At 41.8% G+C, this 27,878-nt stretch overlaps 1 protein-coding gene across 2 annotated transcripts in view; it reads left to right on the forward strand.

The window, feature by feature from the left end:
* Positions 1-25,254, forward strand: part of triob (trio Rho guanine nucleotide exchange factor b) — a 123,790-nt gene extending 98,536 nt beyond the window's left edge. Inside the window, exons 37-61 of one of the 2 annotated variants that reach the window (XR_013492222.1) lie at positions 3,672-3,924; positions 12,823-13,109; positions 13,196-13,366; positions 15,116-15,211; positions 15,640-15,788; positions 15,967-16,033; positions 16,137-16,240; positions 16,408-16,477; positions 16,615-16,704; positions 16,814-16,906; positions 17,022-17,072; positions 17,255-17,332; positions 17,673-17,864; positions 18,028-18,205; positions 18,360-18,656; positions 20,237-20,487; positions 20,589-20,718; positions 20,811-20,838; positions 21,010-21,172; positions 21,317-21,438; positions 21,670-21,748; positions 22,013-22,213; positions 22,333-22,471; positions 23,626-23,812; positions 23,916-24,600. Coding sequence is in view for 1 of the 2 variants with exons in the window: in XM_033641515.2 (XP_033497406.2) it covers positions 3,672-3,924; positions 12,823-13,109; positions 13,196-13,366; positions 15,116-15,211; positions 15,640-15,788; positions 15,967-16,033; positions 16,137-16,240; positions 16,408-16,477; positions 16,615-16,704; positions 16,814-16,906; positions 17,022-17,072; positions 17,255-17,332; positions 17,673-17,864; positions 18,028-18,205; positions 18,360-19,246; positions 20,237-20,487; positions 20,589-20,718; positions 20,811-20,838; positions 21,010-21,172; positions 21,317-21,438; positions 21,670-21,748; positions 22,013-22,213; positions 22,333-22,471; positions 23,626-23,812; positions 23,916-24,334 (4,485 nt within the window). In the remaining variant the exon portion in view is untranslated. Of the gene's footprint in view, positions 1-3,671; positions 3,925-12,822; positions 13,110-13,195; positions 13,367-15,115; positions 15,212-15,639; positions 15,789-15,966; positions 16,034-16,136; positions 16,241-16,407; positions 16,478-16,614; positions 16,705-16,813; positions 16,907-17,021; positions 17,073-17,254; positions 17,333-17,672; positions 17,865-18,027; positions 18,206-18,359; positions 19,247-20,236; positions 20,488-20,588; positions 20,719-20,810; positions 20,839-21,009; positions 21,173-21,316; positions 21,439-21,669; positions 21,749-22,012; positions 22,214-22,332; positions 22,472-23,625; positions 23,813-23,915 lie in introns of both variants that reach the window. The other variant, XM_033641515.2, reaches the window with a different exon arrangement.
* The last annotated feature ends 2,624 nt before the right edge of the window (positions 25,255-27,878 follow it).

Genomic DNA, 27,878 nt, shown 5'->3' on the forward strand with positions numbered 1-27,878 from the left:
TGTGAAATTGTTTGATTGTGTTAGGATGAAGAAACAGTCCATCTGACAGAGCTTTAAAGCAGTGTGTGCGTGTGTGTGTGTGTGCGTGTGTGTGTGTGTGTGTGAGAGAGAGAGAGAGAGAGAGAGGGAGAGAGAGGGAGAATCTTCACTCGCTGTGAACAGGGACAGTCGGCCGTGGTTATATCTGGTAATAGCACCACAGAAGGCTTGTCCTCCTACGCTCAGTATGAGCAACTGTAAAGCTAACTCGCACACACACACCAGCAGACATGGATGAAAAATATTTCCATACTTTTATGTCATAGCAATTATAAATTGTAGCTGTGGACTCTTACTGAGGTCATTATTTTCACACTTGAATTGGACATTCCCCAACTCTGCCTCTGCTGTAATCAGGAATATAAGAAAATCAGCTCAGTGTGTTCACTGTCACCGTTAAGTTAACACAAAGCTAAACTCTAAGGTTGCTTCATGCAGCATAAAACCAAATTGAAAGGGTGAGGAGGTGCGCAGTGTGTGTTTGAATGTGTCTCTCCACTTGTGTCTAAACAACAGACTAGTGTCTGTAATTAATTAGCATTCATTAAACATTCAAAACACACAATAACACCTGCACATTTAAATTTCGTGTCTCAATCTCGCTCTTTGAATGCTCCTCTCTGTGGCGACTCTCTGTGAGACATCTCATTCAAGAGGCTGGGACACTGGTGTGTTTGTGTTAGTGTGTGTGTGCGTGTGTGCCCCCTTGTTCCTGTGTGTGTCTCTGCTTTAGTGACTGACTTGTGTGTCAGCAGCTTCAGCCTTCCTCCCACGCTCTCTTCACAGAGGATGCTCGTCTGTATGCCAGACAGGAGAGCAGAGTTTTAGGTCCTCACTGCTATCGATCTCACACTTTGCTTTAAAACATAGAAGTATATTCTGTGTTTTTTCCTCTTATTTTCTGGAGTGTTTTTTGTTGATCAGTGGACATTAGTGAGCTAAACTCTGGCAACACCTGTTTAAAGACAAGGATGGATTAAGCTGTGCTGCGGGGAGGAGACGCACAACAGGGAATCATTTAAGCTTCAATAGTCTGATTGTAAGGACCCACAGAGGAGCGCTGTTGACCCTTATAGTGGACAGCAGCAACTTTTCTTCTGGCCTTGGGATGTTATAATGGATCAAGATTGTAATTATCTGGCTCTGTTTTCCCAGGGGAAATATTCTATAAAAAGTTGAATCAATTTTACTATTTTTCAGGCAGCTTGTGTTTACCTAGTGAACAACTTTTCATTGTGATTTAGGACATTTTCAGTGAATTGCTGTAGAAATCAGACTCCTGTAGAGTTTTTTTTTTTTTTAGCTCTTTACGACTTCTTTTACAATGAGGGAGTGGAGAACAATGGAGAGACTGGAGGACAGGATCTCACATCCCGTTTCTCAGCTCCTCAGCTCTCTGGCTTTACCACATTACCAAAGGGTATGTTGCAAATAATGTGCTTTGCAGTATTTGAAAAAAGAAACACTACTGTTACATTTACACAGTGTAAATCTTTGGAACGATTAAATCAGTCTATTTTGTTTATAAAAGACACAACAAACCTGCGACAGTATGTACTTTTCAACACTAGAAATAAAGAATGTTCATACATAAATACATACATACATACATGTTCAGTTTAAGCTGCAGTAAACCTTTGAAAGCGTAAATGTGTGGATGATTTGCAGCTATTATTAAGCCATTGACAAATTGTATAGCTTGTGTATAAGACTTTTTTTATCTTCCATCAAGTCATGAATGCCCACAAGACAATTACTGTTGTTTGAAAGTTTTATAGCTTAAAATTCCTTGATATAAATACATGTTACTTTGTCTTTGTTGAATACATGAACGGAAAATGCATGAAATTGAATTCTGTCTACTGCTATGTACAGCAGAGAGGACAAGCTACACATAATCGGACATCTGTTTGTGTTCAATAAAGCCATTGAACTTGAACTATGTCCAAGACAATCAGAATTTGTATGTGCTTTTGTGTTTCATATTTGTAGAATAACAAAATGCGTTCACCCTCTGGTGTTCTGTTCTTGTGTATTTCCCACCTGTGAGCACAAAGCGCTCGCTGTGAGCACAGAGATCGAAGCTTCAGTAGCAACAAGCGGCTGCATTTTCAGTCTGAAATACCTTTGAGAACAACCAGTGACTAATTCCACCTTGTTCCACCTCTTTATAATGTTGCCTTTCTTTTCATAGGCACTTAGATGATCAGAGTCAGATCGTCAGAGTGACGTTTTGTTCAGTTGTGCCAGAAATGAGTCACCAGTCATCGGTGCATGTATATTTTCACTTTACAGTGCCGCTTGAGTACCTGTGCTGTTATCAAAGGATGTTGTGTGGGAATATTTGCGCTTTGTTCTGAGAGCCATTCATCCCATTTAGTGATGTTAGAAGTCATTTTACTGGATAAATGGTGGAGAAAGTATTCAGATCCTCCACTGAAGTAAAACTACTAAGAGAAGAAGTATTAAGTGGAGTGAGAAGAAAATACTAAATGTAAAGTATATATGCTTCAGATTTCTACTCAAATACTTGAGTAAGTGTACTTAGTTGCATTCCACTTCTGCTCAACAGTGCCAGGTATTTATACAATATGATCTTGCAGTTTTAAAATATTTGGGGCAAGATGCGGAGAAATAACGGCAAATTTAATTTATGTCTATCTTTAAAATTTACAATCTAGAGTGGAGCTCAGAGAGATACAACACTGATTGTCCTGTGTGCGGGTAATCAGCACTGACTGGATGAGATATTAACAGAAGCTTGAAAAAATCAATGTTACCAAGAAAACTTTAATTCCTCCTTGGTCATTTTAACAACAACCTAATCAGTTTATCATTACACATAACACTACTAGGACAGTGGTTCCCAACTGGTCCAGCCACGGGGCCAGATTTCTCCTTAGTCATTAGTTCAAGGTCCACACAGTTTAATATATTCGGTGTCATACTGGTGTTTGGCCATGCTGTTGGGCTAGTTTGCTGTCTCTGTAAAGTAGCTGTTGGTTAGTCACTCTTTCTACAGCAGAAAACAGCACTTAGGAATAAAAGCTCTGTGCTGGAAATTTACTGTACTTAAAGATAAAGTTTGTTTTTAACAAACTTAACATGTGTGTCACTTGTGGTCCATTCAGAATGGTCCCACAATCCACTTTTGGACTGCAACCCACTATTTGGGAACCACCGTTCCAGGATACAGTTTTTTAATTCAGTTCAATAGATATATATTAATAGATATTTAATATATATGAGACGATATCAGTGAATATCCTCATTGTCTTTTCCTTGCCTGCTTCATGTGATCTGCCTGGCTTTAGGCTGGTAGCACTGTTTGAATCTTTAGGAAGGAGGTGCACTTGGACAGAAATGGTGACACAAACGTGCCATGAGAATTTGCATTGATAATATCATTATCATTGATCACTGAATCAACATCAATCCAGACTGATGTACTGTTACACACCTACTACACAGTTTCACACTGTTTTGTGATGCAACTTGTTGGATATAATTTATCCTCACAGATAGTCATGTGGAAACTGTATCCATGCTTTGTGTAAACATGTGAGCAGTAAAACTGAAATGAACAAATATCAACATTTGTCGTCATTAATAGTTTTTCCCTTCTGTTTCAGCTGTCCGGTGGCTGTGAGTTGACAGTGGTGATCCATGACTTCGTGGCCAGTAATGGCGGCAGCAGTGGGGAGCTGACGGTGCGGCGAGGCCAGACTGTGGAGGTTCTGGAGCGACTCCATGATAAGCCAGACTGGTGCCTGGTGCGGACCACAGACCGCTCTCCAGCCCAGGAGGGTATCGTACCCTGCTCCATGCTCTGTATCGCTCACTCCAGGTCCTCCATGGAGATGGAGGGGCTCTTCAACCACAAAGGTAGGAGGAGAATGTTTTCACACCCAAACTGGCAGGTAGAGTGGAAGTGATTTTGTAATACTGAGGAATATCTGGACACATCAGAACATTAGCAAAAGCTTATTGGATGTATTTCACATTTGGAAACAGCAGAAGTGGCATGCAAAATCTTCTTATCTCACCCAACAGCTGCTTGTCACATCCATGCACATATGGAGTCTTTAAACATTAGGGAAGCTAATAAGATGCATTTCCTTGTTTGCAAACACATCATTGTTGACCTGCAGAACCTTCACTTCTCACCAAACAGCTGCTTGGGGAAGCACGTACATGTATTTCTAGGTGTTGCTATGCAACTGTGGAAAGCCCACTTGAAGCACAGCTCTTTTTTAATTATCTTAAAATAATTTTAACCTTTGAATTCCCAGCATTGTTAACATCCGCACATCTTATTACTGTCAGAAACCTGAATATTGTCTTAAACACGCAGCGGCATGCCTCTCCATTGTGACAAACATGAAATACTAAAGAGCCTCGTGAGGGTTCAACCCTGAAAGACATGATGTCAGAACATCAGAAATATTGTCGAATCATGTTCTGACAGGACAGATCATTAGAAATGCGGGACTTTTTCTGCACACATAGACACATATTTGAAGTTGTCAGACTAGTGAACAATAAAGGAAACAACTTGGAGCACAACATGAATTACATGACAACAAAATTGGGTAAGATTAATTTTACAGTATTACCCAATTTTAAGTATTGATAAAGGGTTATAGGCTGTGAGTTCTAATTATCCAATATGGGATATTTGTATTTTTAATAACAGTAATGTCTTACTGTTCAGACTTGATCATGATGTCTGTGTTTTGTCAACTCCATCCCTTCTTTTATAATCCCATCCTTCAAAAATCAAATATCATTGCAAACTTTCTGAATGTTGATTTGGTTCAAATTCTCTGACAAAGGCCCAGCAGCTGGCTCAGGTGGCTGCCAGGTATGGTTGTACTGGTGATGGTTTGGATGGTGTGGATCATGTCCAGCCCTGGCTCTATTCAGTTCTATACTCTTGTACATTGTTGTTGGATCTACATCTGTGATGGTGACTGTTCTATCATTGGGTGAACTGGTTTGTTTTCCACTCTGGTATGAAAAAATGACATCTGCTGTCTTATTGTTTGACATCTCACTGAGCCTGCACCGTCAGGGTTGATTGCAGCAAGGGCCATGTAAGGCATTGGTGTTGATCTCATCACAAATTCTTGATGGATAAATAGATACTGTTCATATTACTGTATATTTGCCTATACCACACATACATACTGTATATTATGTTTTTCTTTTATCCAAAAATACTTGAAAATCATAATCTGATCAGCGCTAATCAAAGAATAAATACAGCTAACAGAAGGAAGTGAGAGAAAAGGACTGATACTCAAATCCGACCCTCATTTGACACTCGGTTTGTTGGAGTTACGAGCTGCTGTCGTGTCTTGACAGACGTTTCTGCTTGTGTCTTTCCTCTAATCTGGAAGAGTGGGTGCGAACTGCACTGCTTGTTTCTATGGTAATATAGCATACAAATATTTTGCTGGCAGCTTCTTTGTAGTCAGTATGAGGAAGGTTTGTATTACAATTATAGGATGCTTGGATTGTACATACAGGAATGCACACCTATGGAATTAGCTGAATGATTTACTTGTAAAGTGCAGGAAAGGAAGGTAGAATTTCCCAACTACTTATTTTACACTTTGAACTGCAGCTTCACTGTTTCTCATCTCTGTTTTGCTCACTGAGGCTGTTGTTTTTATCTGGCTTTCCTCGCTCCTTTGGATGTGCCTAACCAGCCCTCTCTGTTTGTATCTTTGTGTTTGTGTGGCCAGTAGGAGTAATGAAAAGGAGCTTCTCACTGCAGGGGTTGCCGTGGTTTAAAAAAAGGCTGTTGCTGAGGACTAGGAAGACAAGGATGACAAAAAATGTCTTTGCTACTTTGTCAGCCTTTTGTGCGTACTGACCAACCATGTAAGGCCACTTTGTCCCAAGTTGTAGAAGGGTGACGGTTCGTGGGATTAGTGTTCTACGGGAAATCTCCCCTTTTCCCGCTGTGTCTCACAAGCAGGAATAATTGACTGCTGGTGGCCGACGTCTGCGTCTGGAATAACAGAATAGAGTTGAATCGAATTCACATACAGTAAGATTAGTTTGCAAAGTGTATAGCTGGCAGCTGGTTGTCTGCTCTGATTATAGGATGTGTGAAATAACAGCAGTTCACATCCATAGCATGTGTTCAGTTTGTGTGTGTCCTTTGCTGTACAGCTTGCTGCTGAAACCTGTGCAAACCCACACATTCCTGTTAAATCAAGTTAAGAGCACTTTTATTTGCACACTAACGACATTTTCAGTTTATATACTGGAAGTCCCCAGTACACCTAAGCATTGACTTTCAGCGCCTCTCATAGTGAAATAAATACAAAGGTATGCACTTAATGACAGTGTTATTGAAAAAAGGACTCTGTAAGGAGCAAAGATTAAGGGGAGGCCAGTGTATATACAAGTGTGTGCGTGTTCTATAGTGTGTTTAGAGCCCAGAGACACACACACACACACACACACACACACACACACACACACAGTCAAACAGGGAGATCTTTGTTCATCTAGTCTGCATAGCTGCTCCGGACTGCACAGAGTGTCAGATGAAGTGAAGATGCAGGAAAACACTGTTAAGTGTTTAACATATATAGTAGTGAAAAAAAAAATACCCAGTTGAGTTTCTAGATTCCAGAAAAACGATTGGAAAATTTGAAACCAGCCTCTGAGAATGAAACAGATTTTTTTCCTCTGAGCATTTTTCTGCTCACTTCCCTTGGATTTCATAACCAAGTCTATATTTGTTCCAAGCATACTGCACAACTTGTATGCATCCTAATGCCTGTAAAAAAAGAAGAAAAAAAATTGCACCCGCCCACACAAACTGAGTGGGCGCATCTACAAAGGGTAATACGGTAGATGTGCTGCATGTTTACAGACATCCCCTTGGAACAGAGAGGCACAGTGGAGGCTTGCCCAATATCCTCACATAAGCCCACTCACGAGAGAGGGAGGGAAGGAGATACAAAGAGAGACAGAGAGAAAACATCCTACTCTAATGCTGCATTTGACTTTTTCCTTTTCCTCACACTGGACTTCACGCTTTCTCTCTCTCTGGAATTTCAGCGACGCAGTGACTTCATTAGTTTTGCCTTTAACTCTAAGTCATTTCAAGAACAACTCCAGGTTTTGCATAGGAACTGAAAGCCAGTTGTCGAGTCTGTGGGGATGCTGTGAGGGAATATTTCAAGTCAGGATTCTGGAGGCTTGATATTTGACTGACATGGCCCATGGAATTGAGTCCTTAGTGTCTCTAAACCCGTTTTGCTCCATGGATTCAGCACAGGGAGGACACCCGACTGACAACTGCAAATTCTGGCTGCTGGACCTGGGTAGGTGCCTCAGTCATGTGTAGCACATGAGTAACGGCATAATGTGAAGAACACATGTCATTTCCTTGCTTTTCTGCTTATGTCAGCGAAGGTTTTGCTAACAAAACACTTTTCAGAAACACAGAGTTTGATATGGTGATCGTAACATGTCTATAAAATGCTGTATGTGCTTGTTCAGTATGAGAAGATAAAATTGCAAATGCTGCTTTTTTAATACTAAACAGTGGAAAAGGCAAGAAAGTTATGACAGAAAGATGACATAAGTGATAAGTTGTTAAGTTTACCAGCCCTGAAATTTTTGTGGTGCTATTTTTTAGACGTTTTTTAACAGTTTGTCCTTGTTTGTCATAGATTCTGTGTCAGCATTATCAAATGGGTTAAATGCAGAGGGCATTTACTGATCAAGTGTGGATTATATTGCAGCATTATGGCAGTGAAAGTGATTTGGTGAATGCACTATTATATGATGAGATATTAAATCTACTGAAATCAAATTTACAAGATTATATCTGTGCCTATGTGTATGGCAGGTCAGGTGGGTGCTGCACAGATGGGCAGAGGGTGTTAGTGTAGAACCCAGGGAGAAAAGATAATAATGAGGTCAAATAGAAAGAATAGAACAACAAAATATAGATGTAAATGTTTATACAGTATAATAAAGCCATTAGAAAGCACAAAATATCACACCGGTTTTGCTAGAATATGTAGCAGGTGGTCTCTGAACTCTCCCATATCTCCCATCCCCACCCCACGCCCTCTCTAACTATGGCTGTTGGTGGCAAGCCCTCTGCAGCATTGTCCACATTTTTACAGATCAGTTCGCCAAACCCCCTGGAGCTTTCCCACACGCTGCACCTCCACCCCTAAAACCTTGTCTCCAACCACACCGACTGATATTTGTGTGTGTGTCTGTGTGTTTGTATCTCTTCTCCTGGGGAAGATAAGACCCCACGGAAGATGCTCCCCCGGTGACACCTCTGGAATCCAAGGCATGCTTCTGTGGAGCTGCAAAGACTTTTGGGATCAGTTGTAGAGCGGCCCCTCCCCTCCCTCCTATTCTGAGACACAGGCACACACACCGAGTTGTAAATCTAGCATGTTCTTTGCAGTAGCGTGAATGAGCCATGACTGAATTATGAGAGTGTGTCGGAAGCTTGCAGGGAAATTAACATCTGACGCAGTGGAGAGCATCTGGTGGACTCTTGGTGGGTCTCTTCTCAGGAATATCAGCCCACAGAGTTAAACTGGGAGGATGGTATTAATAGGAGGTCAAATACAAATCTGATTTGCCTTTTCATGTTCAGTACAAATGCTGACTTCTGTATGTTTGAGCAGATGGTGGAGGCAGTTGGTAGATATACTAATGCATGCATGCATTTGCAGTATATGTTGCATGGATGTGCATTTACTGTATGTGCACATGTACATAATGATACATGATATCTTCAAGTGTACGACTCAAATGATCTTCACAGTCGTCTCAGGAGTATCATGCTGTAATGAGCCAACTAAGCTCAAGTCACCCCTGTTGACAAACTATGTGTCCCCCATTTTTGTTTCCCATGAGTACGAGCCTGACCAGCTGTTCCTGAGGTGACACTCTGCAGGTCAAAGAGCAAAGGTCATTCCCTCTGTGTGTGTGTGTGTGTGTTTGTGTCCCGAGGGTTATTTTATACTAAGTAGGAATGTGTCAAGGCCACTGACCTGATGTTTCACCCATTCACGCCCCTGTTAACATGACCTCTCCAGTCTAATCAGAGCACAGAGATAGCAGCAGATGCTTATCTAAGTGTCAAAGTGAGAACATTTTAGTCATGACACATAAAGGACAGAAAGTGGACTACTTTGCTTTTTCATGCTTTTAAGCCTGAAGCAACACATTATTCATGGTTCAGTTTTTACTCAAGCTATATTTCATGTTCATGTCCACTCATTCACATTCCCAAATAAATAGTAGTGAGTGAAGAATAGTGAGTATCAAATCCCTGACCATAAGATGTTCTCTTACAACTAAAACCACAAATGCGGTGATCTCAGGTTTACATTTTGAGAGTATTTCAGTGGCATTCAAAGAGATAAAAGTAATTGTGTCTCCCCAGAAACCAAATTTGTGTAAATTGACAGTGTGGCATATTTGTCTGCTTAACTTGTCCCCCAGTGTTTGATGTAGAAGCTAAGATGTACTTGCTAACAGCATGGTTACATGTTAGGTTGTGACCCCAGTGTCTCTCCAGGAAGCATGGTCTGTTTGGTCTATATGAGAAGTCCTGACTCCTGTGTCTGGCCCTCCGGTTCACTCCCTTTAAAAGCACGCATCACCAAGGTGTTAAATCATGAATTATGTCTGCAAGTAGGTGTGTGCTGTGGGTCGTCAGTGTTGTCTGCCAGTTATAATAAAAATAGCAGAAAGGAGCCTGGTTGACATTAGAAATTAACAGTTGTGTGATGCTCAAGTGTCCACCCACAGTTATTTACCCAAAGTATTCAGGACTTTATAGCCCCTAATTATTTAAAGGCCTTAACAGCGCCAAGCAGCAACCTCCGGGGCTGAAAAAAGAAGCCAACGCCAAGTGCCAGAAACTGCACTTCCTCAAATGGCAACTTGAGGCTGGCTCCAAAAGTGAATCACTACCCATAGACCACTATGTTTAATTACCTGTTAAAAGTAGTGGTGACTTCTGGCTCCAAAAATTCAAGATGAATGCAGCAGTCACAATGCCAAACTTGAGGCTTCAAAGCATGAGTCAACAAACCAGTGGGTGATGTCATGGTGGCTACATCCATTACTTTTATATGGTCTATTGTCAGCACCTGTACGTCTTTCTTTTAGTATGAATAATGGATCAGTTATCTACTGAAGTAACAATATAAAGAACTCATGAAGAGACGTTTTAATAGTCCTTGGAATGCAACAATAGTAAATGCTAAGGTATTCTGTAGCATCAGAGTTACAGCCTGAAATAGTCTCCATGATTGTACCCATGACTAAAACATTCCAGAGCAGTAACGTAACAAACAGTTGTGACTCTGGTTTTCATTTGGTACTGCAGAGGAGATGATGGAGGTGGGCAAATCACACAGCTTCCATGAATTCTATACTTAACAGTGAGGTTGCATATAAAGATTTGTGCCAACAAAAGGGATTTTCACCAGATTGCCCTCAAGCAAGACGGACAACCCCTGCACCCCTTCTGTCGTCTTTTAATACGCCCTTTGGGTCGAATTTATGGATCTACAGAGCAGTTAAAGCTTTCCCTCCCCTGGGAGATTGCACAGGATCCATTTGACTTTCTGTCTGGTGGGAAATAAATTGGAGGATGAAAACAGGATGAAAAGATGTGTTCTCACCTGTTCTGCCTTGACTCATTCACGTTATTGTTCGCCTGACTCATGGCCAAGAAAATCTAGCACGAGGCGACTTAAGTGTTGCAGAATCACTGAAAGATCAGGACTATTATTGCGCAGGTTATACTGAAGACGTCTGCACGTGAGCTGGACATTGTCAGAGTGAGATGGTGAGGAGTCTCAGATAAGATGGAGATGCTTGTTATTCTGGAAACTGTGCTTTCTTCTTCCCTTGCATGCGATGTTAGAACACATGCTTCGTATCAGCGCAGCGCAGTAAAAATAAGTCTCCCAGAGGCTGAATGATTGACACACACGCTCACATGCAGATGCGTTCATTCAGGCTGTGTTAAAGTGTCCAATGAGGGAAGGCAAAATTTCCACACCTGCCATTCATAAGAGCCATTCAGCTTGGTCACGTGGTTTAATTCTTAGCAGCTGCATCTTTTTAACCACTTAAATAGCTCAATAATGGAGAGGCTGAAGCCTGAGTCTCTTGAACCTTTTACTCTTAAGTCAAGCTGCTGCACAGTGTTCTAAAATATAGATACTTAAATCTTGTACTCAGACTGAAATAAATACATTCTCAGAAACATAAAAAATCTCGTTGTATTATGTTCTACATTTAGCTTTGAAGCTCAACAGCTCACAATTGCATGTGATGTAATAGGTAGAAAGTATCACCCTTGAGTCAACTTCAGCCCCCATAGAAATGCACTTGGTTTTGCAGTCATGCCCTCACTGGGTGTCATGTGCTAACCTGCACATGGAGAACATCATCATTTGAGATTTCGTGCACCAATAAAAGAATTTCCTGATTTGGTTTAGTTACAGTTCAGATCAGCTTTGCATTTAAAGTGTTAGAACACATCAGTTTAGGAGTGTATTCAGAGGCTTTGATGAGAACTCTTTGTCCCAGTCCTAGTTGTTGATAGATACAAAGAGGTACTTTCCTCATCCTTGGGGGATTGCCGAAGTTTTTTGTGATAACTAGGGGGTTAGTCTTCTTTACTTGACTCGCTTGTATTGGCAACAGAGTAAGGGATACTCTTAAATCATGCTGTTCCCTTTTGTTGATCTGTGACGTCTTACTGGAGGTCTTGTCGGAGGAGTGCTGCGTGGGGTCAGAGTTGGGGTCCTGTTGCACAATGTGACACAAAGAAAACCAACCTCAACATAGTCACCCCAAGACTCCTTGGTCACATAGCTTGTCAAGCCATTCAAGAGGTTCTGTTTGCAGCAGCATAAAAACTAATGAGGGAATGTCATTGTAATAGAGGAGGAAGGACGTTAGGCTCAAGTTAGGAAGGACAACCAGCGTGAATGAGGAGGTAGGTGAGACAGACAGGTGGATGTGTCTTTGAGGTATTCAGACAAAGCCTCAAGCATCCCTTTATCCTGTATTATTTTTTGATCGCTCCATCACTAGTCGAAGAAGAGCTTCCCTCCTACAGATTCCCTAAGGCACCGCCATAACTGTGAGGAGGAGGAGGCCAGTCTGCCTACTGCACATAACACATACAAACCTTGCACAAACAAACAAAAGCACACACATATGCAAACTCCCATATGCATATATGGTGACTAAAGTGTTGTTTATGGTTTGTTACACAATTTGTCGCATAAATTAAGTACAGATTGAGTATCTAGTTTAATATAGAAACAGAGCTGTGATGCAGAAGGAAGACAACTCGAATATGACAGTTGCTGACAAATAAATATGCCCAAATTGTATATTGAGGTATATATGAATAATTGAAGAAGTTATAGATGAAAATATGGCATACTGCACACTTCTCAGATGCACAGACTTCAAAATATGGAACTATTTCTAATGTGTTCACAAGCATTTGTGATGTTAACATAATTTTACAGCACCAGACAACATTAATCAAATGGGTTACTCTAGTGTTAGTCCCTGAATTAAAAGACCTGTCAATCAATGTAAAATTGATAGCAAATTCCAATCATGATTTTTGTTGTTTTCTTATTTTGGTGAGAAAACCTTTTTGCATAACAGATTATGCCTCTATAATTGTGATAATATCATGATCAACCTTCCCTTTCCTTTCTCCCTTTCCCCCTTTAGACACTTTGTCTGTATCCAGTAACGACGCCCTACAGCCAGGCTCCAGCCAAACCCTGGGTCCTCACAGCTCACCAGGCCCCAAACGTCCTGGGAACACCTTAAGGAAGTGGCTGACCAGCCCCGTACGGCGGCTGAGCTCCGGCAAAGCTGATGGCCACGTGAAGAAGCTCGCCCACAAGCACAAGAAGAACCGCGACGGCACAAGGAAGAACATGGATGCAATGGCCGGCTCACAGAAGGACTCCGACGACAGCGCCGCAACACCACAGGATGAGACACTGGAGGAAGTAAGGACAGATAAAGCAGTGGATAGTAGTCAAAGACACAGTTTTGATTCTGACCTACAATCATTGTCCTCCTTCTCTCTGTCTAGCGAATGCGTAATGAGGGTCTGAGCAGTGGTACCCTGTCCAAGTCTTCCTCATCAGGCATGCAGAGCTGTGGCGAGGAGGAAGGAGAGGAAGGGGCCGACGCTGTCCCTCTACCTCCCCCTATGGCCATCCAGCAACACAGCCTGCTGCAGCCCGACTCCCAAGACGACAAGGTTGGTCACACAGGGCGATCTAAATACATGTATGTATATATAACTGTACATGGTCACAGACTGTGGTATGCGTAAAACACAATGCACAATACCACTTAAGACTCATAAGGGTTGTGGTTTGCATTTAAGTGTAACCAGACACACAAAATAGATTTATGTGTTTTTGTACTGTATCTAAAATGGGCCACACATGTTTTTGCTCCATCCACAATGTGATGGCACTGAAATACAGATTCTATGTAAATTAACAGTGGGGGGGTTGCACATGTAATTATAAGATAACATAAACAAGTGCAGGCACACACAACATATATTACTCATCACAGAAATATGTCCATTAAGCATACGGAACCTTTACACTTCGATCTTAAGAAGAAATATACACTGGAAACCACTTATGATGTGATGCGATACGATACGATATGATACAATTGGATGCGATACGATACGACATAATATGATATACTTTATGGTGCCTTTATGGTGGGAAATTTGTCTTGGACTCAGGAGCTGCATTATTGCTGCCTTACAGTAATAGTCCAGAAGAAATGAAAAGCATACACCATATGAAAAAATAAAATAAAATACGACACTAAATAACTAGCTTAGAGTAATGAAGAAGTCTACTTTCGGTGTTCATTGTGAGTCTTCTCATACGTGACAACATATGGAACAACAATTTAAAATTACAGTAATTCTTATTTTTTACTTTACAGAAATAAAGAAAAAGAGAAAATAAAATAAATAAATGCTTATACTGATCGATTTGATCACTAAAAGCCATTCACTCTTTATTTAGCTCTTTTTAAATCGCTAATTTCTTGTATATTTTATCCACATCTTACTTCAAGAAGCCAGATTTTTGATTTGGTTCCATATAGAGGTGCATAAATATCATTTTACATCCACACAAAGCAACAATAACACAGCTAAACTTTTACTTTGACGCTAATAACTTTTCTTTTTTTTTTTCCTCTTATTTTTTTTGATGGTTGCATGTTCCTTCCTTCAGCATTACGTTGATTTCTGTTCTGCTTCTCTTCTTTCCCAGTTTCCCTATCTCTCCATGTAAACGTCATCATCTCCACTTCTTTATTGAACTTTTGTTTCTCGCCTTTTTGTTTTGTTTTTTTTTTAATTCCGCCAACTAAATGTCATTCCCATGGAGTGTAAGTGTTTTACTGTTGCTGAAGTGAATACTCCATTCACGTGTTGCTGCAGTGGTGAGGTGTTTGTGGGACTAAATGGTGAATTCCCATTAAGTCTGGTTTTAAACAGGGGATCCTTATAAAACTTTGCCTGCCACTATGCCTCAGACTGGGCTCTGTTGCAAAGGCAAACTTTCTCTCCAATGGAGTATTTAGCAACACAGTTTGCTGTATATAAGTTGTTTGACCAATCACGGTGCTCGTGCTTGAGGAGCAGTCCAACCCCAGAGCTTGCCCTTGACCTAAACCTCCCTCATAACCGTTAACCTTGCCTCCCTGAGACCAGCCTGTGATGGGCTCCAACTTGGCCCCCAATTAACCCTTTTATTAGGGAGATCACACCCACCAAGTCCTTATTTGGACATGTGGAATATCGGGGTCCAAACTCAACAATGGTGAGCCTGATCACATACACAGTAGCAGCCATTGAGAATGTATGACTTCTGTACGCATGCAGCTCTGCCATGTTTTACATTTTGTTATGTTTTACGCCGTAACCGCTAACTTTCTTTTTGTCTTCCATCTTCTCTCTCTTTTTCAGTCTGCGTCTCGTCTGTCCGCTCGTCCCAACAGTTCAGAGACACCCAGTGCTGCTGAACTGGTTAGTGCCATCGAAGAGCTGGTGAAGAGCAAGATGGTGAGATAAAAATCATAAACAAAGCTCGCAAGTACATGCAAATGTGGCACATTTGTACACAGAACAATTCTGATTAATTAATATACAAACACACACACACACACACACACACACACACACACACTTTTTCTCTGGTGTTGTTGACAGAGAATGGCATCATGGCCTACTAGTCATCTGTCAGGACTGTGACTCACTATGCCAGCTGTCCACTGTTCCAACACATGGGCATTGCACTCTGGCCAATATCCCCAACACACACGCCTACTGGCTTCCATACAGTATGGACACACACCAAAGTAAAGATAATACCATTAAATGAAACATGCTGTCCAAAAGATAAGATCACAAACTGGAAGTACTCTGTCAGCCTCTGGTTTTTCAGCTCAGTGACAGTTCTCTCTTCATTCCTCTGTCCTTCTCTTTTCCAGTCACTTGAGGATCGTCCCAGCTCTCTGTCAGTAGAGCAGGGCGACAGCAGCTCTCCCTCCCTCAACCCCTCCGACAACTCCCTCCTCTCCTCCTCTTCACCCATCGACGAGGTGGATGAGCGCAAGTCTGGCTTCCTCAAGAGGAGACAGTGAGTTATGAGCCTGTGCCGTGTTAGAGTTTTGATAAACAAAAGCTACTTGAGTTCAATCCCTTAATCACGTCCGTCTTCATTTGTGTGCTTATATGGAACATTTCTGATGTTCATCCCCAGCTGAGTGCATTACGTTTGTATTACACGCTGACAGTTTCTGTTTTGTGTCTCTCAGTTACGTGCTTCTGGAGCTGGTGGAGACTGAGAGAGACTATGTCAGAGATCTGGGATCAGTGGTGGAGGTAAAAACAGATGTCAAAGGATCTTAGCTTAAGCTTCCAAAGATTGTTTTTTGGTCGGTGTTTGCTGTATGTTTTAAAAATGAGTTGACTTTCCTCCCCTCAGGGCTACATGAGCAGGATGAAAGAGGAAGGTGTTCCAGATGACATGAGAGGAAAAGATAAGATCGTCTTTGGAAACATCCATCAGATCTATGACTGGCACAAAGAGTAATGCTGGCAGTCTTCTCCCGTTAACAAACCCCACAAAGTCTACTACAAATGTTTTTAAAGTTGTAATACCTGCCCCAGCTTGAAGAAAGCATAAAATAAAAATTAATGCAGTGCAGTGTTTCTGGCAGGTTAAATAATGTGTTTCTCTTTTGATTTGTCTGCAGTTTTTTCCTGGGAGAGCTTGAGAAATGTTTGGAGGATCCTGACAGGCTGGCTCCTTTATTTGTCAAACAGGTGAGACACCTATTCTCATTTGTTTTGCATTAGATCACTGAGTACATTTTACTGAATTTAAAAATGAGAGTGAATAAATAATATTTTCCAAGCTTTTGTTTTAAAAGCTTTGTTTTCTTTTTTTGTTCCAATTGCAGGAGCGGAGGCTTCACATGTACATTGTGTACTGCCAGAACAAACCTAAATCTGAGCACATTGTGTCAGAATACATTGACACTTACTTTGAGGTAAGATTGTTTCTACACCTACGCAAACCTACAGAATGTCCTTTATGTTGTATTGTCCAGGTGATTGGTATTTCAGTGTAGAGACACTAATATTTGTATCTTTCATCAGGACCTCAAGCAGCGATTGGGCCACAGATTGCAGATCACTGACCTGCTAATCAAACCTGTTCAGCGTATAATGAAGTACCAGTTACTACTGAAGGTAAATCCACCACATTGTTCTTACTTTGCAGGCTGCATTCAGTTAAAATAAAAGTACTCTAAAAATTGAACACACAGAATTAGTCAACACACTTTTCCTCGCTACTTTTTCACAGGATCTTCACAAAATTGCTAAGAAGGCTGGAGCAGATACAACAGAGCTGGAGGTAATGTGATGCCCGGGTTGCAGCTCAAACTTTCTTAAAATGATGATATGCATACAATAATGTCTTTATTCACAGCTACCAGAGCCACACGTGACAAGACTCAGATTTAAATCTGCAATTCTTTTTTTCTTGACTCTCATGCAATTTTCTTAAAGTTTGTATTTACTCGTGTTCTACTTTAGAAAGCTGTCGAGGTGATGTGTGTGGTGCCTAAGCGCTGCAATGACATGATGAATGTTGGGCGCCTTCAAGGCTTTGATGTAAGACTTCTCTTTATTCTTAAGTTTATGTCTGTTTGTGTGTGTGCTTGGACAACTATACTGAATTAAATAAGCTATCAGTGTAAACAGCGTATCCACTGCAGATATCAAATTCTAAATTCAGTGAACTGCCACTAGATGTCAATGTTGTCTCATTTTGCAAATGTGTGAAAAGTACTGTAGGTGGTATGTGCGGTATAAGTCATTGCTTTTGTCTCTTTCTCTCTCTTGTCTGTTCTCTATTTAAGTGATCAAAACATGGGTAGAAAAGGGAAAAGCATGGTATCCTCCACTTTCCCAGTCTCCTGATTTTCTTTCTCTGCTCTCCCTCTTTCTCCAGGGTAAAATTGTGGCACAGGGCAGATTGCTCCTCCAAGATACCTTCATGGTGTCAGACCAGGATGGAGGACTTCTGTCCAGGATGAAAGAGAGGAGACTCTTCCTGTTTGAGCAGATTGTCATCTTCAGCGAGCCCATCGACAAAAAGAAGGGCTTTTCAACTCCTGGCTACCTCTTCAAGAACAGCATCAAGGTTAGTGCAGCTCAATAAAATCAATTAAATTTACTGTTAGAGCAAATTAGAAGCCTTCAACAATTAATAGAATTGCATGGTCTAACATCTCCCCTTGCCATTTTAACTTTTTCAACTCTTCCTTCTGCTCTCCTCCTCCTCCTTTCCTGTTTCATCACATCAGGTGAGCTGGTTGGGTTTAGAAGAAAATGCAGAGGACCCCTGCAAGTTCACGCTCACCTCCAGATCATCTAGTGGCAACCTGGAGAGGTACACCCTCCATTCAATGAGCCCTGGAGTCAGTCAAGTCTGGATCCACCAGGTCAGCCAGATACTAGAGAACCAGCGAAATTTCCTCAATGGTAAGAGAATGATGTTTGTACTAGAACTTCTCACTCTCGTATTACTGACTAATCTCTTGTGTTTTCCGAGGGTGTTTGATGTTTCATTATGAGTTTTTACTCAAATGTACTTGTGTGACATGAAGAAAATCTTGCCCCTCATCTTCTCCCACAGCTCTGACATCCCCCATAGAGTACCAGAGGAACCACGTGGGTGGTGGCGGGCCGAGCGGTCCACCCAGCAGTAGCAGCAGCAGTACTGGAGGCTTGCCAGGAGGCAGCAGCTCCAACAGTACCTCCAACATGGGAGGGGGAGGTGGCGGCGGCGGCTCTGGAGGATCAGGGAGCAGCTCCTCTTCTCTGTGCGGCCCTCGCTCCCGACCCTCCCGCATCCCCCAGCCATCCTCACGCCTCCCCCAGCCCGTGCACCACCACCATCCCCCGGGTCCTGAGGGGCCCGACAGATCAGCAGGTATGTGGTCACCCTGCCACCCTCAGTCCCTCCCCTCTAACCCCTACTCAGACACCACCACCAATGGAGAGGTGTTAGCCTCAGAGGTCCCTAAGATGAGGATGCTGGATAGTCCTCATGGCAGTAACAGTAATAACAGTAACAGGCCGTCAGACAGCATGGAGGCCAGTGTCAGACCAGGTATGGGGGGCATTGAAGAAACACAGAAACATCAAACAGCTGGTATACCACAGATGGCTGTGGCTCCTCTGAATTTGCCTCTAAAAACCCCTCGAGTCGGGACAGTTTCTCCTCTGATTTCACCTCAGTCCCCTGGAGGTGGAGGAAAGGAAGCATTTGTCCCCTCCAGCCCAGCCCACAAAGGCAACTCTTTCTGGGCAATGGTCCCTGCTATGCCCCCCTCTCCCGCCAGCCGGCCTGGTTCCTTCTCCTACCCCAGTGACAGTGGTGGTGGAGGGGACACTTTGGGCAGAGGAAGCCATGGGACGCCCTCTCATCACCGCCACTCCACCCACAGTAAGGACATAGACCGCATGAGCACCTGCTCCTCCACCAGCGAGCAGTCCATACAGTCCACCCAGAGTAACGGGGTAAGATGCCAAGTCGAGGCCCAGGCTTTAGTGAGGCCTAGAGATACTCACCAGTCACTAACCCAGCCTTCACTGACTGGCTGTCTGTCAGTCACCCTACTGCTGGCTCTGAGAATGGCTTGTATATGCAACGACTACCACACTGGAGATTAACGGCTATCTGAGTGCACTAACTTCACCGACAGTGTGTGTGAGAGAGACTTTTCTGACTCTCCCAGAATGTACTAACAGTGTGGATCTGACTCATAGAGCAGCTGTTGTATTTGCTTTCTTAGAATCTCTGAGCTTCAGTATGTGTTTGCTTCTCTACTGCAGCTAATACACACTAACAGTTACCAAATGATATCAAAAATCACCATTTCTCTTTGGTCTTTTGCATTCATTCTCCCAGGGGAATATTCACGTGTGAAAATCAATGATTTGTGGTCAAAGCTTTGTCATGATGAGAAGCTCTTTTACATATCACCTCCTGCCTCCTTTCTTCCTGTCATGGTTTGCCTTGAGACAAAACAAGCTGTTGTGTGCTTCACTTCAACCTGCTCTGTCTTTCTTAAAGCTTCAGAATGTCTTCCATATTTCTTCGTGGAACTTCGCTCTGTCCTTGAACCCACAAAGTTCTGTATAGCTTCTGTTTCACACCTTCTAAGAACAATAACTTCTGTCTTTTGAAATAACTTCTCAGTCATGGTGATGTAAACAGTTGCTTTAACCATATCTAGGCAAGACAAAGGGCATTTTGCAAAGATTCCTGCATGCATCAAGCAGTCAAATATAATAGCAATGTCATTTGTGTGTTACTGTCAATCAAATCCTGTATTTGATTGGTGTGAAGCTACTGATACACATCTGTACTCCCCTTTTTCAGGAATGTGTGTGCATGTGTGTATTTTAGTGAGTGGGTGTGTGAGTGGGTGTTTGATTTGCATGCATATGCAGTCTTACATTGTGCTTTCTTAAAGTCTAAAGTTTTCTGATTTTTTTCTCCAACAGAGTGAAAGCAGTAGCAGCAGCAGTGTGTCCACCATGTTGGTGACCCAGGACTATGTGGCAGTGAAGGAGGATGAGATCAGTGTGGTGCAGGGCGAGGTGGTCCAAATGCTAGCCAGCAACCAGCAGAACATGTTCCTGGTGTACCGGGCGTCCAATGAACACTGCCCTGCCGCTGAGGGCTGGATCCCTGGCTATGTATTAGGACACACCTCGACCTCCATCACACCTGAACTCCCAGAAGGAACCATCAAGTAAGGATACAAGACATTTCTCACGTTCTTGAGACAAAAGTAGTCAAGTGCAAATGTAAGAATTCATCATGATTTCTTCCTTCTGGTCTTGTTTGCTTTAGAAAATCATTATCATGGCACACAGCGCTCCGTATCCGCCGAAAGTCTGAGAAAAGAGACAAGGAGGGCAGGAAGCTGGAGAACGGCTACCGCAAGTCTCAGGATGGCCTGGCCAACAAAGTCTCTGTCAAGGTAGAGATCATTTTTACAAGCCCAATAAATCTATTCTTTACGTATTAGTTTGTGCAAGAAATCTAATTTTGTCATCACATTTTTCATTACAGCTTCTAAATCCCAACTTCATCCATGATGGTATGTACATTGTAGCTTCTGACCAAGGAGTGGATGAGTGTGTGTGAAAATGATAAAGGAAACCTTAAGAAATAATGAACCAATAAACCGTACAAATCTATATGTCTATATATGAAATATGTGCAGTACCACTTTCTCTTATCATCTCTGACCTCTGTTCTTTCTCTCCAGCTCCTCCAGAGTTCCTCATCCCCGTTAGCGATGTAGCATGTGAGGGTGGCGACAGCGTCACTCTGAGGTGTAAAGTGTGTGGTCGACCCCGGGCCACCGTCACTTGGCGGGGACCTGACAACAACACTCTGAGCAACAACGGACACTACAGCATCACTTACAGGTGACAGCATATATCATGACTTGATTTGAACTGATTCAATTCAAGTATCAGGTTCGTGTGAAATGAAGCAAAGTATCATCAAATGGAGAAAATCTCTTGCTAGCATGGCGCATCTCGTCTGATGGCTGATCTGTCACCCTACAGTGAGACAGGAGAGGCAGCTCTTCGTATCCTGGGAGTGTCTGTAGAGGACAGTGGTGTGTACACCTGTGTTGCCACAAATGTAGCAGGCTCTGTCACCTCCTCCGCCAGCCTCAGAGTCTCAGGTGAGAATCCTTTCATGTTAGAAACCCTTTAAACTATTCATATGCCAGTAAAGTTTGTTCTGAAAAGCTTAATTGTTGGGCACACTGTGGTACAAACACCACCTTAATAGTTAACCATTTAAATTGTACACATTAATTGAACTTTAAGTAAATGTCCCATTTAAATAGTCATGCTTGGTGTGTTCCTCATTAATATTCTTTATCTAATCTGAATACAATATGTGTTCTCAGGTACCCCTGATGATGGCAGTGAAGTCCTCTGGAAAAGCAGCTTTGAGTCCCACTACACAGAGATCACTGAGCTAGGAAGGTAATACACCAATAAAACCACCTTTTGTGTTAACTCCTCATGTGTGACTGTCAAGTGCTGACCGCATTTAAACTGACACATTCTCAGTATTACTAAACAGTCTAACATACACTGAACCAACAAATGTAAGTGCCAGGAAGATGGTTGTCACAATCTGAAACAAGTAGAGCCTTTGAAAGTGTACTTGAAATCTAGAGTGAAGTAACAAAAGTAACATATACTCAGCAGGCATTCATTCTACCAACTCTCATGTTTGCTCTCTAGGGGCCGGTTCTCAGTGACTAAGCGGTGTGACCAGAGAGGGAGCAAACGGACCATTGCGGCAAAACACGTCAACAAGAAGCTGCTGCGTCGAGAGCAGGTGCTGCAGGAGGTCAGACTCCTGCAGGCTCTGGATCATCCCAACCTGGTCAGGCTGCTGGACACGTATGAGACAGCCAACAGCTATGTACTTGTTCAAGAGATGTAAGTACAGTTGTGTTTCCATGGAGCTGTTTTGGCTCCCCGTTGTTTGAAAAATATAAATTGTTTATCCCTGTGAATTTCAAGTTGCAAGTTTCAAGTTTATGTGTTTGTGTTTTCAGGGCAGACCAGGGACGTTTCCTGGACTATATTGTGAGCTGGGGCAACCTGACAGAGGAGAAGGTGGCTCTCTACCTCAGAGATATTCTTGAAGCTCTCCACTACCTGCACAGCTGGAGGATAGCACACCTTGATCTCAAAGTAAAGAAATACAGATACATGAGTGTAGAGCTAAATAATTAGTTGCTTAATAGATTAATCACTCAACTGAAAATTAATTGGCAACTATTTTGATAGTCATTTATCTCATCAGTTCATGTAAGTAGATCTCTCTTTTTTTTTTCTTTTTACAAAGAAGCCAGAAATCTCTGTTTCCATCTATTTTCTGATTTGCTTTATCTAATGTGAAAGCAAAATGACTATCATTGCTTTTTTGGGACTGTTACTCAACAAGAAACACTTGAAGACATCCCAATTGGCTCTGAGAATTTGAAATAGGTCATTGTAAAGAAACCTCTTTGATGCATGAATTGTATGATAAGAGTCAGCAAACCACTTCCAGGTTCAGTGTGTAACATTTAGGAGGATTTGGTGGCGTATAGCAGTTAGGGTTTCTCCTAATTAGAATTCCTTCAGTGTTCATTGTTCAGGAGGTTTTTATTGACGGGTGGCTCATCTGCAACACGCTAATACAGTGGTTCCCAACTGATGGGTCGCGGGTATATTCTGAATGGACCGCAAGTGACCTGCAAACATGTCATGTTTGTAAAAAAAAAAATGACCCTTACTTTTAAAGTAAAGTGGATTTCCAACACAGAGTTTTTATTCTGAAGTGATGTTTCCTGCTGTAGAGTGAGTGACTAAGAGACAGCTACTTGACAGAGACAGCAAAGTATGACGCTGAATGTGTAAAAGTATGTGAACCTTGAACTAATGGCTAAGGAGAAATCTGGACCCTGTGGCTGAATCAGTTGGGAACCACTGTGCTAATGTGTGCTCACCTTTTTTTGTTTGATGTCTTATGACCGGGACGTTCAGGAGACTTTTGGCAGGGACTGAATTACCCGCAGAGGTCTCTTCCTCTCCTAAGTTAACAGACCCGGTGATTTAAACTGGTAAAAACACTGAATAAAGCAGTTTCACGTTACAAATCAGTGTTTTTCCAACGCTGCTCATCGCAGTATCACATACTTGTGATATTATGTTCCATTTCTGCCAATATATCCCCTGAATCCTACACACTGGACCTTTAAAACTATATAAGCTTACTCACTCAGCCCAGTGGGCGTGCTAGTGTTAAGGTGGATGTTTCTCTGGGTGTGTTGTCCTAAAGTTAACTTCCTCTGCTTCTGCAGCCAGAGAACATAGTGGTGGAACATGTGTCTTCCCAGCCAGTGATCAAGCTGACAGACTTCGGTGATGCCGTTCAGCTCAACCCACCTTCCTTCTACATCCATTCTCTCCTGGGGAGCCCAGAGTTCTCTGCTCCTGAGCTGGTCCTGGGTCAGCCTGCCTCACTGATGTCTGACCTCTGGAGCTTAGGTCTGTAATCAGCACACGTTGTTTCTAACTTGCTTATAACATCATAAGACATAAGACATATTAATTGATTTATCTACTGGTGTAATGACTGGATTATTTACAGGGGTAGTGACCTACGTTATACTAAGTGGTGCCTCCCCCTTCCTGGATGAGAGTTTGGAGGAGACGTGTCTCAACATCTGTCGCCTGGACTTCAGCTTCCCAGAGGACTACTTCCAAGGTGTGAGCCCAGCTGCCAGGGACTTTGTCTGCCTGCTGCTCCAGGGCGAGCCAGAGCGACGTCCCTCTGCAGCGTCCTGCCTGCAGGAGCCCTGGCTCCAGCCTCGAGGTGTGATACACAGGGACGTCGGCCATGCCACCTTGAATCACACACAGCCACCAGCGCTGCCCCCATCTCAGAATCATCACCTGGACACCTCCAGACTCATTTCCTTCATCGAGAGACGGAAACACCAGAACGATGTTCGGCCCATTGGCACCATTAAGGCCTTCCTCCACAGCCGCCTGCTCAACCACATCTAACAAACAGGTCATAGATGGTAGATGTACTGTAGACACTGGTTCCTGCATTGTTGTGGTGTAGAAGGAATTCCTGCTCGTCACGCAAACTATGGAGGATGAGTAACAAGTTAACTTTGTTCAGTTGAGCTGCGTGACTGAGAGGACCACCAGCAACATTTCCACAATGATCACCTTTTCCCTCACTAAGCCACAAAAGTCCTGCTGCTGCTGACTGACCGACCTCTGCTGATAAACCCTTTGACTCTCCCCACATCCCCTCCCGAACCTTGGCATATTGTCATTATGCCTGCACAACATATGAACTGTTGGAATCTGTTTGAGATTTCAAACCTTGACTTAGCAGGGAGAGAAAACCAAGCTTCCTCAGCAAGCTTGAGCAAGTCTTGCGTTTCGGACAGTGTTAAAAAAAAACAGAGGAAATAGAATACTGTATAATAAGAATAATTCAGGCTGCTTTCGGTTGAACACAAGAATATGTTTTTTTGTAACGAGAGATTACTTTTTGTAAATGAAACCATGTACAGTGAGGAAACAGAGAACTGTCTTTATTCATACCTTTTGGAAAACAAAGGTGAGTTAGCGAGTAGAAAGAAAAACAAAAGAAGTGAGACGTGTGAACAAAGTGGCGCCCGTCAGCAGGGTCCGCTTATTCTAGAACAAGATGAAGACCAAAACCATGTTTTCCAGAAACACATTATAGTTACATTCAGTGCAATAGTTTGCTTATCTTTATGCCCCCGTTGAGTTTGAAAGGTGAAATCATTTCAGTTTGTGACACTAGGAGAAACTAAATTCACTTGAACAAGCATTAAAGCTATTTGGCAAAGCTTCTCAGATTTTTACCTGCATCCGCCTTATTTGTAAATAACGTAATCCTGCCTTTCATTCTCATTTTGAACAATTTGTCTCAAATGAACAAAACGTATTTAATTTGTCGAGTATCAGTGAATCCATGCAGCTGGTGAGGTGAGACACTCCCTGCAGCTGGATCTTCACTATGAGCAAACTGCTACTAGAAATGCACTCGTATTTTGCATCAATTCCCATGTGCAATGTTGCAGCTTTAACATTTATGCAACTATTTATGAAGACTTTGTGTTGTAGCCGTATTCTTAAAAAGGCATGTACGTACCTGGTACTGCGATAGATGTCTGTATTGTGTTAACTCTTACGTATTAAGTTCAGTATTAATATCTGCAAAACCCCCCAGACAAGAGGCGGGTTTTCAGAAATGATGTATAAAAATGTGTATCTATAAAATATAGGCACTTATGCTTTCATTTTGTCATTGTTATGTTTTAATTTTCTGTAACAATACCAAAGTTGATTATGCTTTTTTTCCTGCTAAAATGTTTTTTCTTTTTGTTTTTTTTGTTTTTTTTTTTAATGATTTCTCATGTTAAGTTATAACAGGCCACACTGAACTGGGACATGTGAGTGTTTACCTAGGTTCAGTCTGGTTTTATTTATTCTTATTGTAATAAGAAATTGTTTGGTGGTTTATTGCTGAAAAAAAATACACTAATATTTCACTTGTCTTTTTTCAAGCTGTGCACAAAGTGGTTTGCTGTGTGACTTTGTTTGGCTTTTGTAGGTAGATACTGGTGTATGTCACTAGATTTTTTTAGCATCTCAGTTTGATGTCATAAGACAGACTTGATTGACATTTTTTACTGAGCAATAAGTCTGGAAAAAATGTCTCATAGTGGCCCCGTTCACCACAAATGAATTAAATTAGTGGAGAATGCAGTAAACCTTTGAGGAGACACTCAAATCTTGTACCACCAATAGTTCACATGTATAAGCATAAGCAGGTGTCTGCTGTGACAGAGGTCTCTTCCAGTTTCCAGTTTCAGTTGAGTTGATGTCTTTAGGTTATGAAGTTGTTGAAAACTTCTTTTTTTTTAAGTGCCAGTTGAGGGAGTCAACCTAGAGAGGAAGGTGGAACTAAAAACTTGCATTATTTCTTATTTTATTTGAAGGTTGTAAGAGTTACTGTCTGATTTAGTGTTAAAGAAGTCACTAACATGTTGAGTTCAGTGACTCTTGTTGGTCTGTACAGTCTAAGTCTCTCATATTGTGTCATTTTAATTTATTGGTGTGGATCTAGGTTTCCCAAAATCATGCTGTTAATCAGTTTATCAAATCCTCTTAAAGCCTATTCATGGAAGAATTATGATCTAAGTAATAAAAATGCCTTTGGGAAACCCAGCCTATACATGATGTAAAGATGTACAGAGAGGGTCGGGCAGTTTGCCCTCACACCCAGGATGTAAACCTCATAACTATGTCCTATTTTAAATACACATAAAACAAGACTGCAGCAATGTCATTTTGAATGTCTTATTATGACTTATTTTTACTTTTGCATGTATATTTCTTTGTACAGAAGATTGTGTTTACATGTTACTGAGTGTTGTAAATATTTTATTTTGTCCTCCGTTATTTTGCCATTAAACGTACAAGGAACAACCGGTGTCTCTGAAACTACAGTATACTCACATACACCCACACATGAAAATGTAGTTTGTCTTGAAACTAGTAATATTCATTCATTATTTCCCATAAGCTTTGAGGGTTGGAAGGTGAGGCGATGCTGTATTACCGTCATTAGTAGAAGGCAGGGGAAAAACCCAGAGCAGGTCAAAAATCAAAATGAACGAAAACAGCAACAATAAACAATTTCCACACTGGGACATAACAGCTTATTGTACACTGATTTTTTATTATATCAAAGTAGGATTCATGAGAAAAACAACACATCAGCTTCACGTGTGCTCGTCTCTCATACAGGTAAACGTGATGAATCTAATAGACCAATCAGGGGAAATCCTTTACTTCCAACGATCAAAACCAAGATTATCTGATAAAGACAAGACGGAAATGTGCACAGTAATACTTAGCGACTGTATTTACTCTGATGAAGATCTGTGTCTGTGATAACCCACAAAAAGGTATCAGAGAGGAGCTGTCACCGATCTTATCTGTCCTCTGCAGATGCTGCTACTGTGCATGAATCAGTAGACCGCACAATTCCCCCACCTCCTTAACTTTATTCAAATGCCAGCTACTGATGTTTTTATAAATCAAAAGTTACCAGAAAGCTTTTTATATGCTTTGATATAATTATCTTCATCTTCAAATGAGTGTAGTTTGACAAAACCACTGAAAAGTCATTTATTGTGCGATTGTAGTCTTGGGAATTCAACAGATTCAGCTATTTACTAAACTGAAGCTTTTCACACAGTTTATCTGCCAGTTTTCTAGCTCACCTGCAGTACCTGTGTCTCTGCAGAGCATTTATACAGATCACACTGTACACAGAAGTATGAAAGGACACCTTCTTATCAGATGTTACATCTATGTTGTTTTTCTCTGTAACAGCAGCAGCAAATACTTTACATGAAACCACAGAGAACATGTTTGTCACAGTCTTGGGCACTAAATCTCACACATGAGCTGTTAAGTGTAGAGGTGTCACATCCTGGCAAAGTGTGTCTTGTATTATGATTTGCAAATATCATGTGGCCTTCTACCAAATGCT

This window comes from Epinephelus lanceolatus, chromosome 10, assembly GCF_041903045.1.
Source record: "Epinephelus lanceolatus isolate andai-2023 chromosome 10, ASM4190304v1, whole genome shotgun sequence".
Lineage (NCBI taxonomy): Eukaryota > Metazoa > Chordata > Actinopteri > Perciformes > Serranidae > Epinephelus > Epinephelus lanceolatus.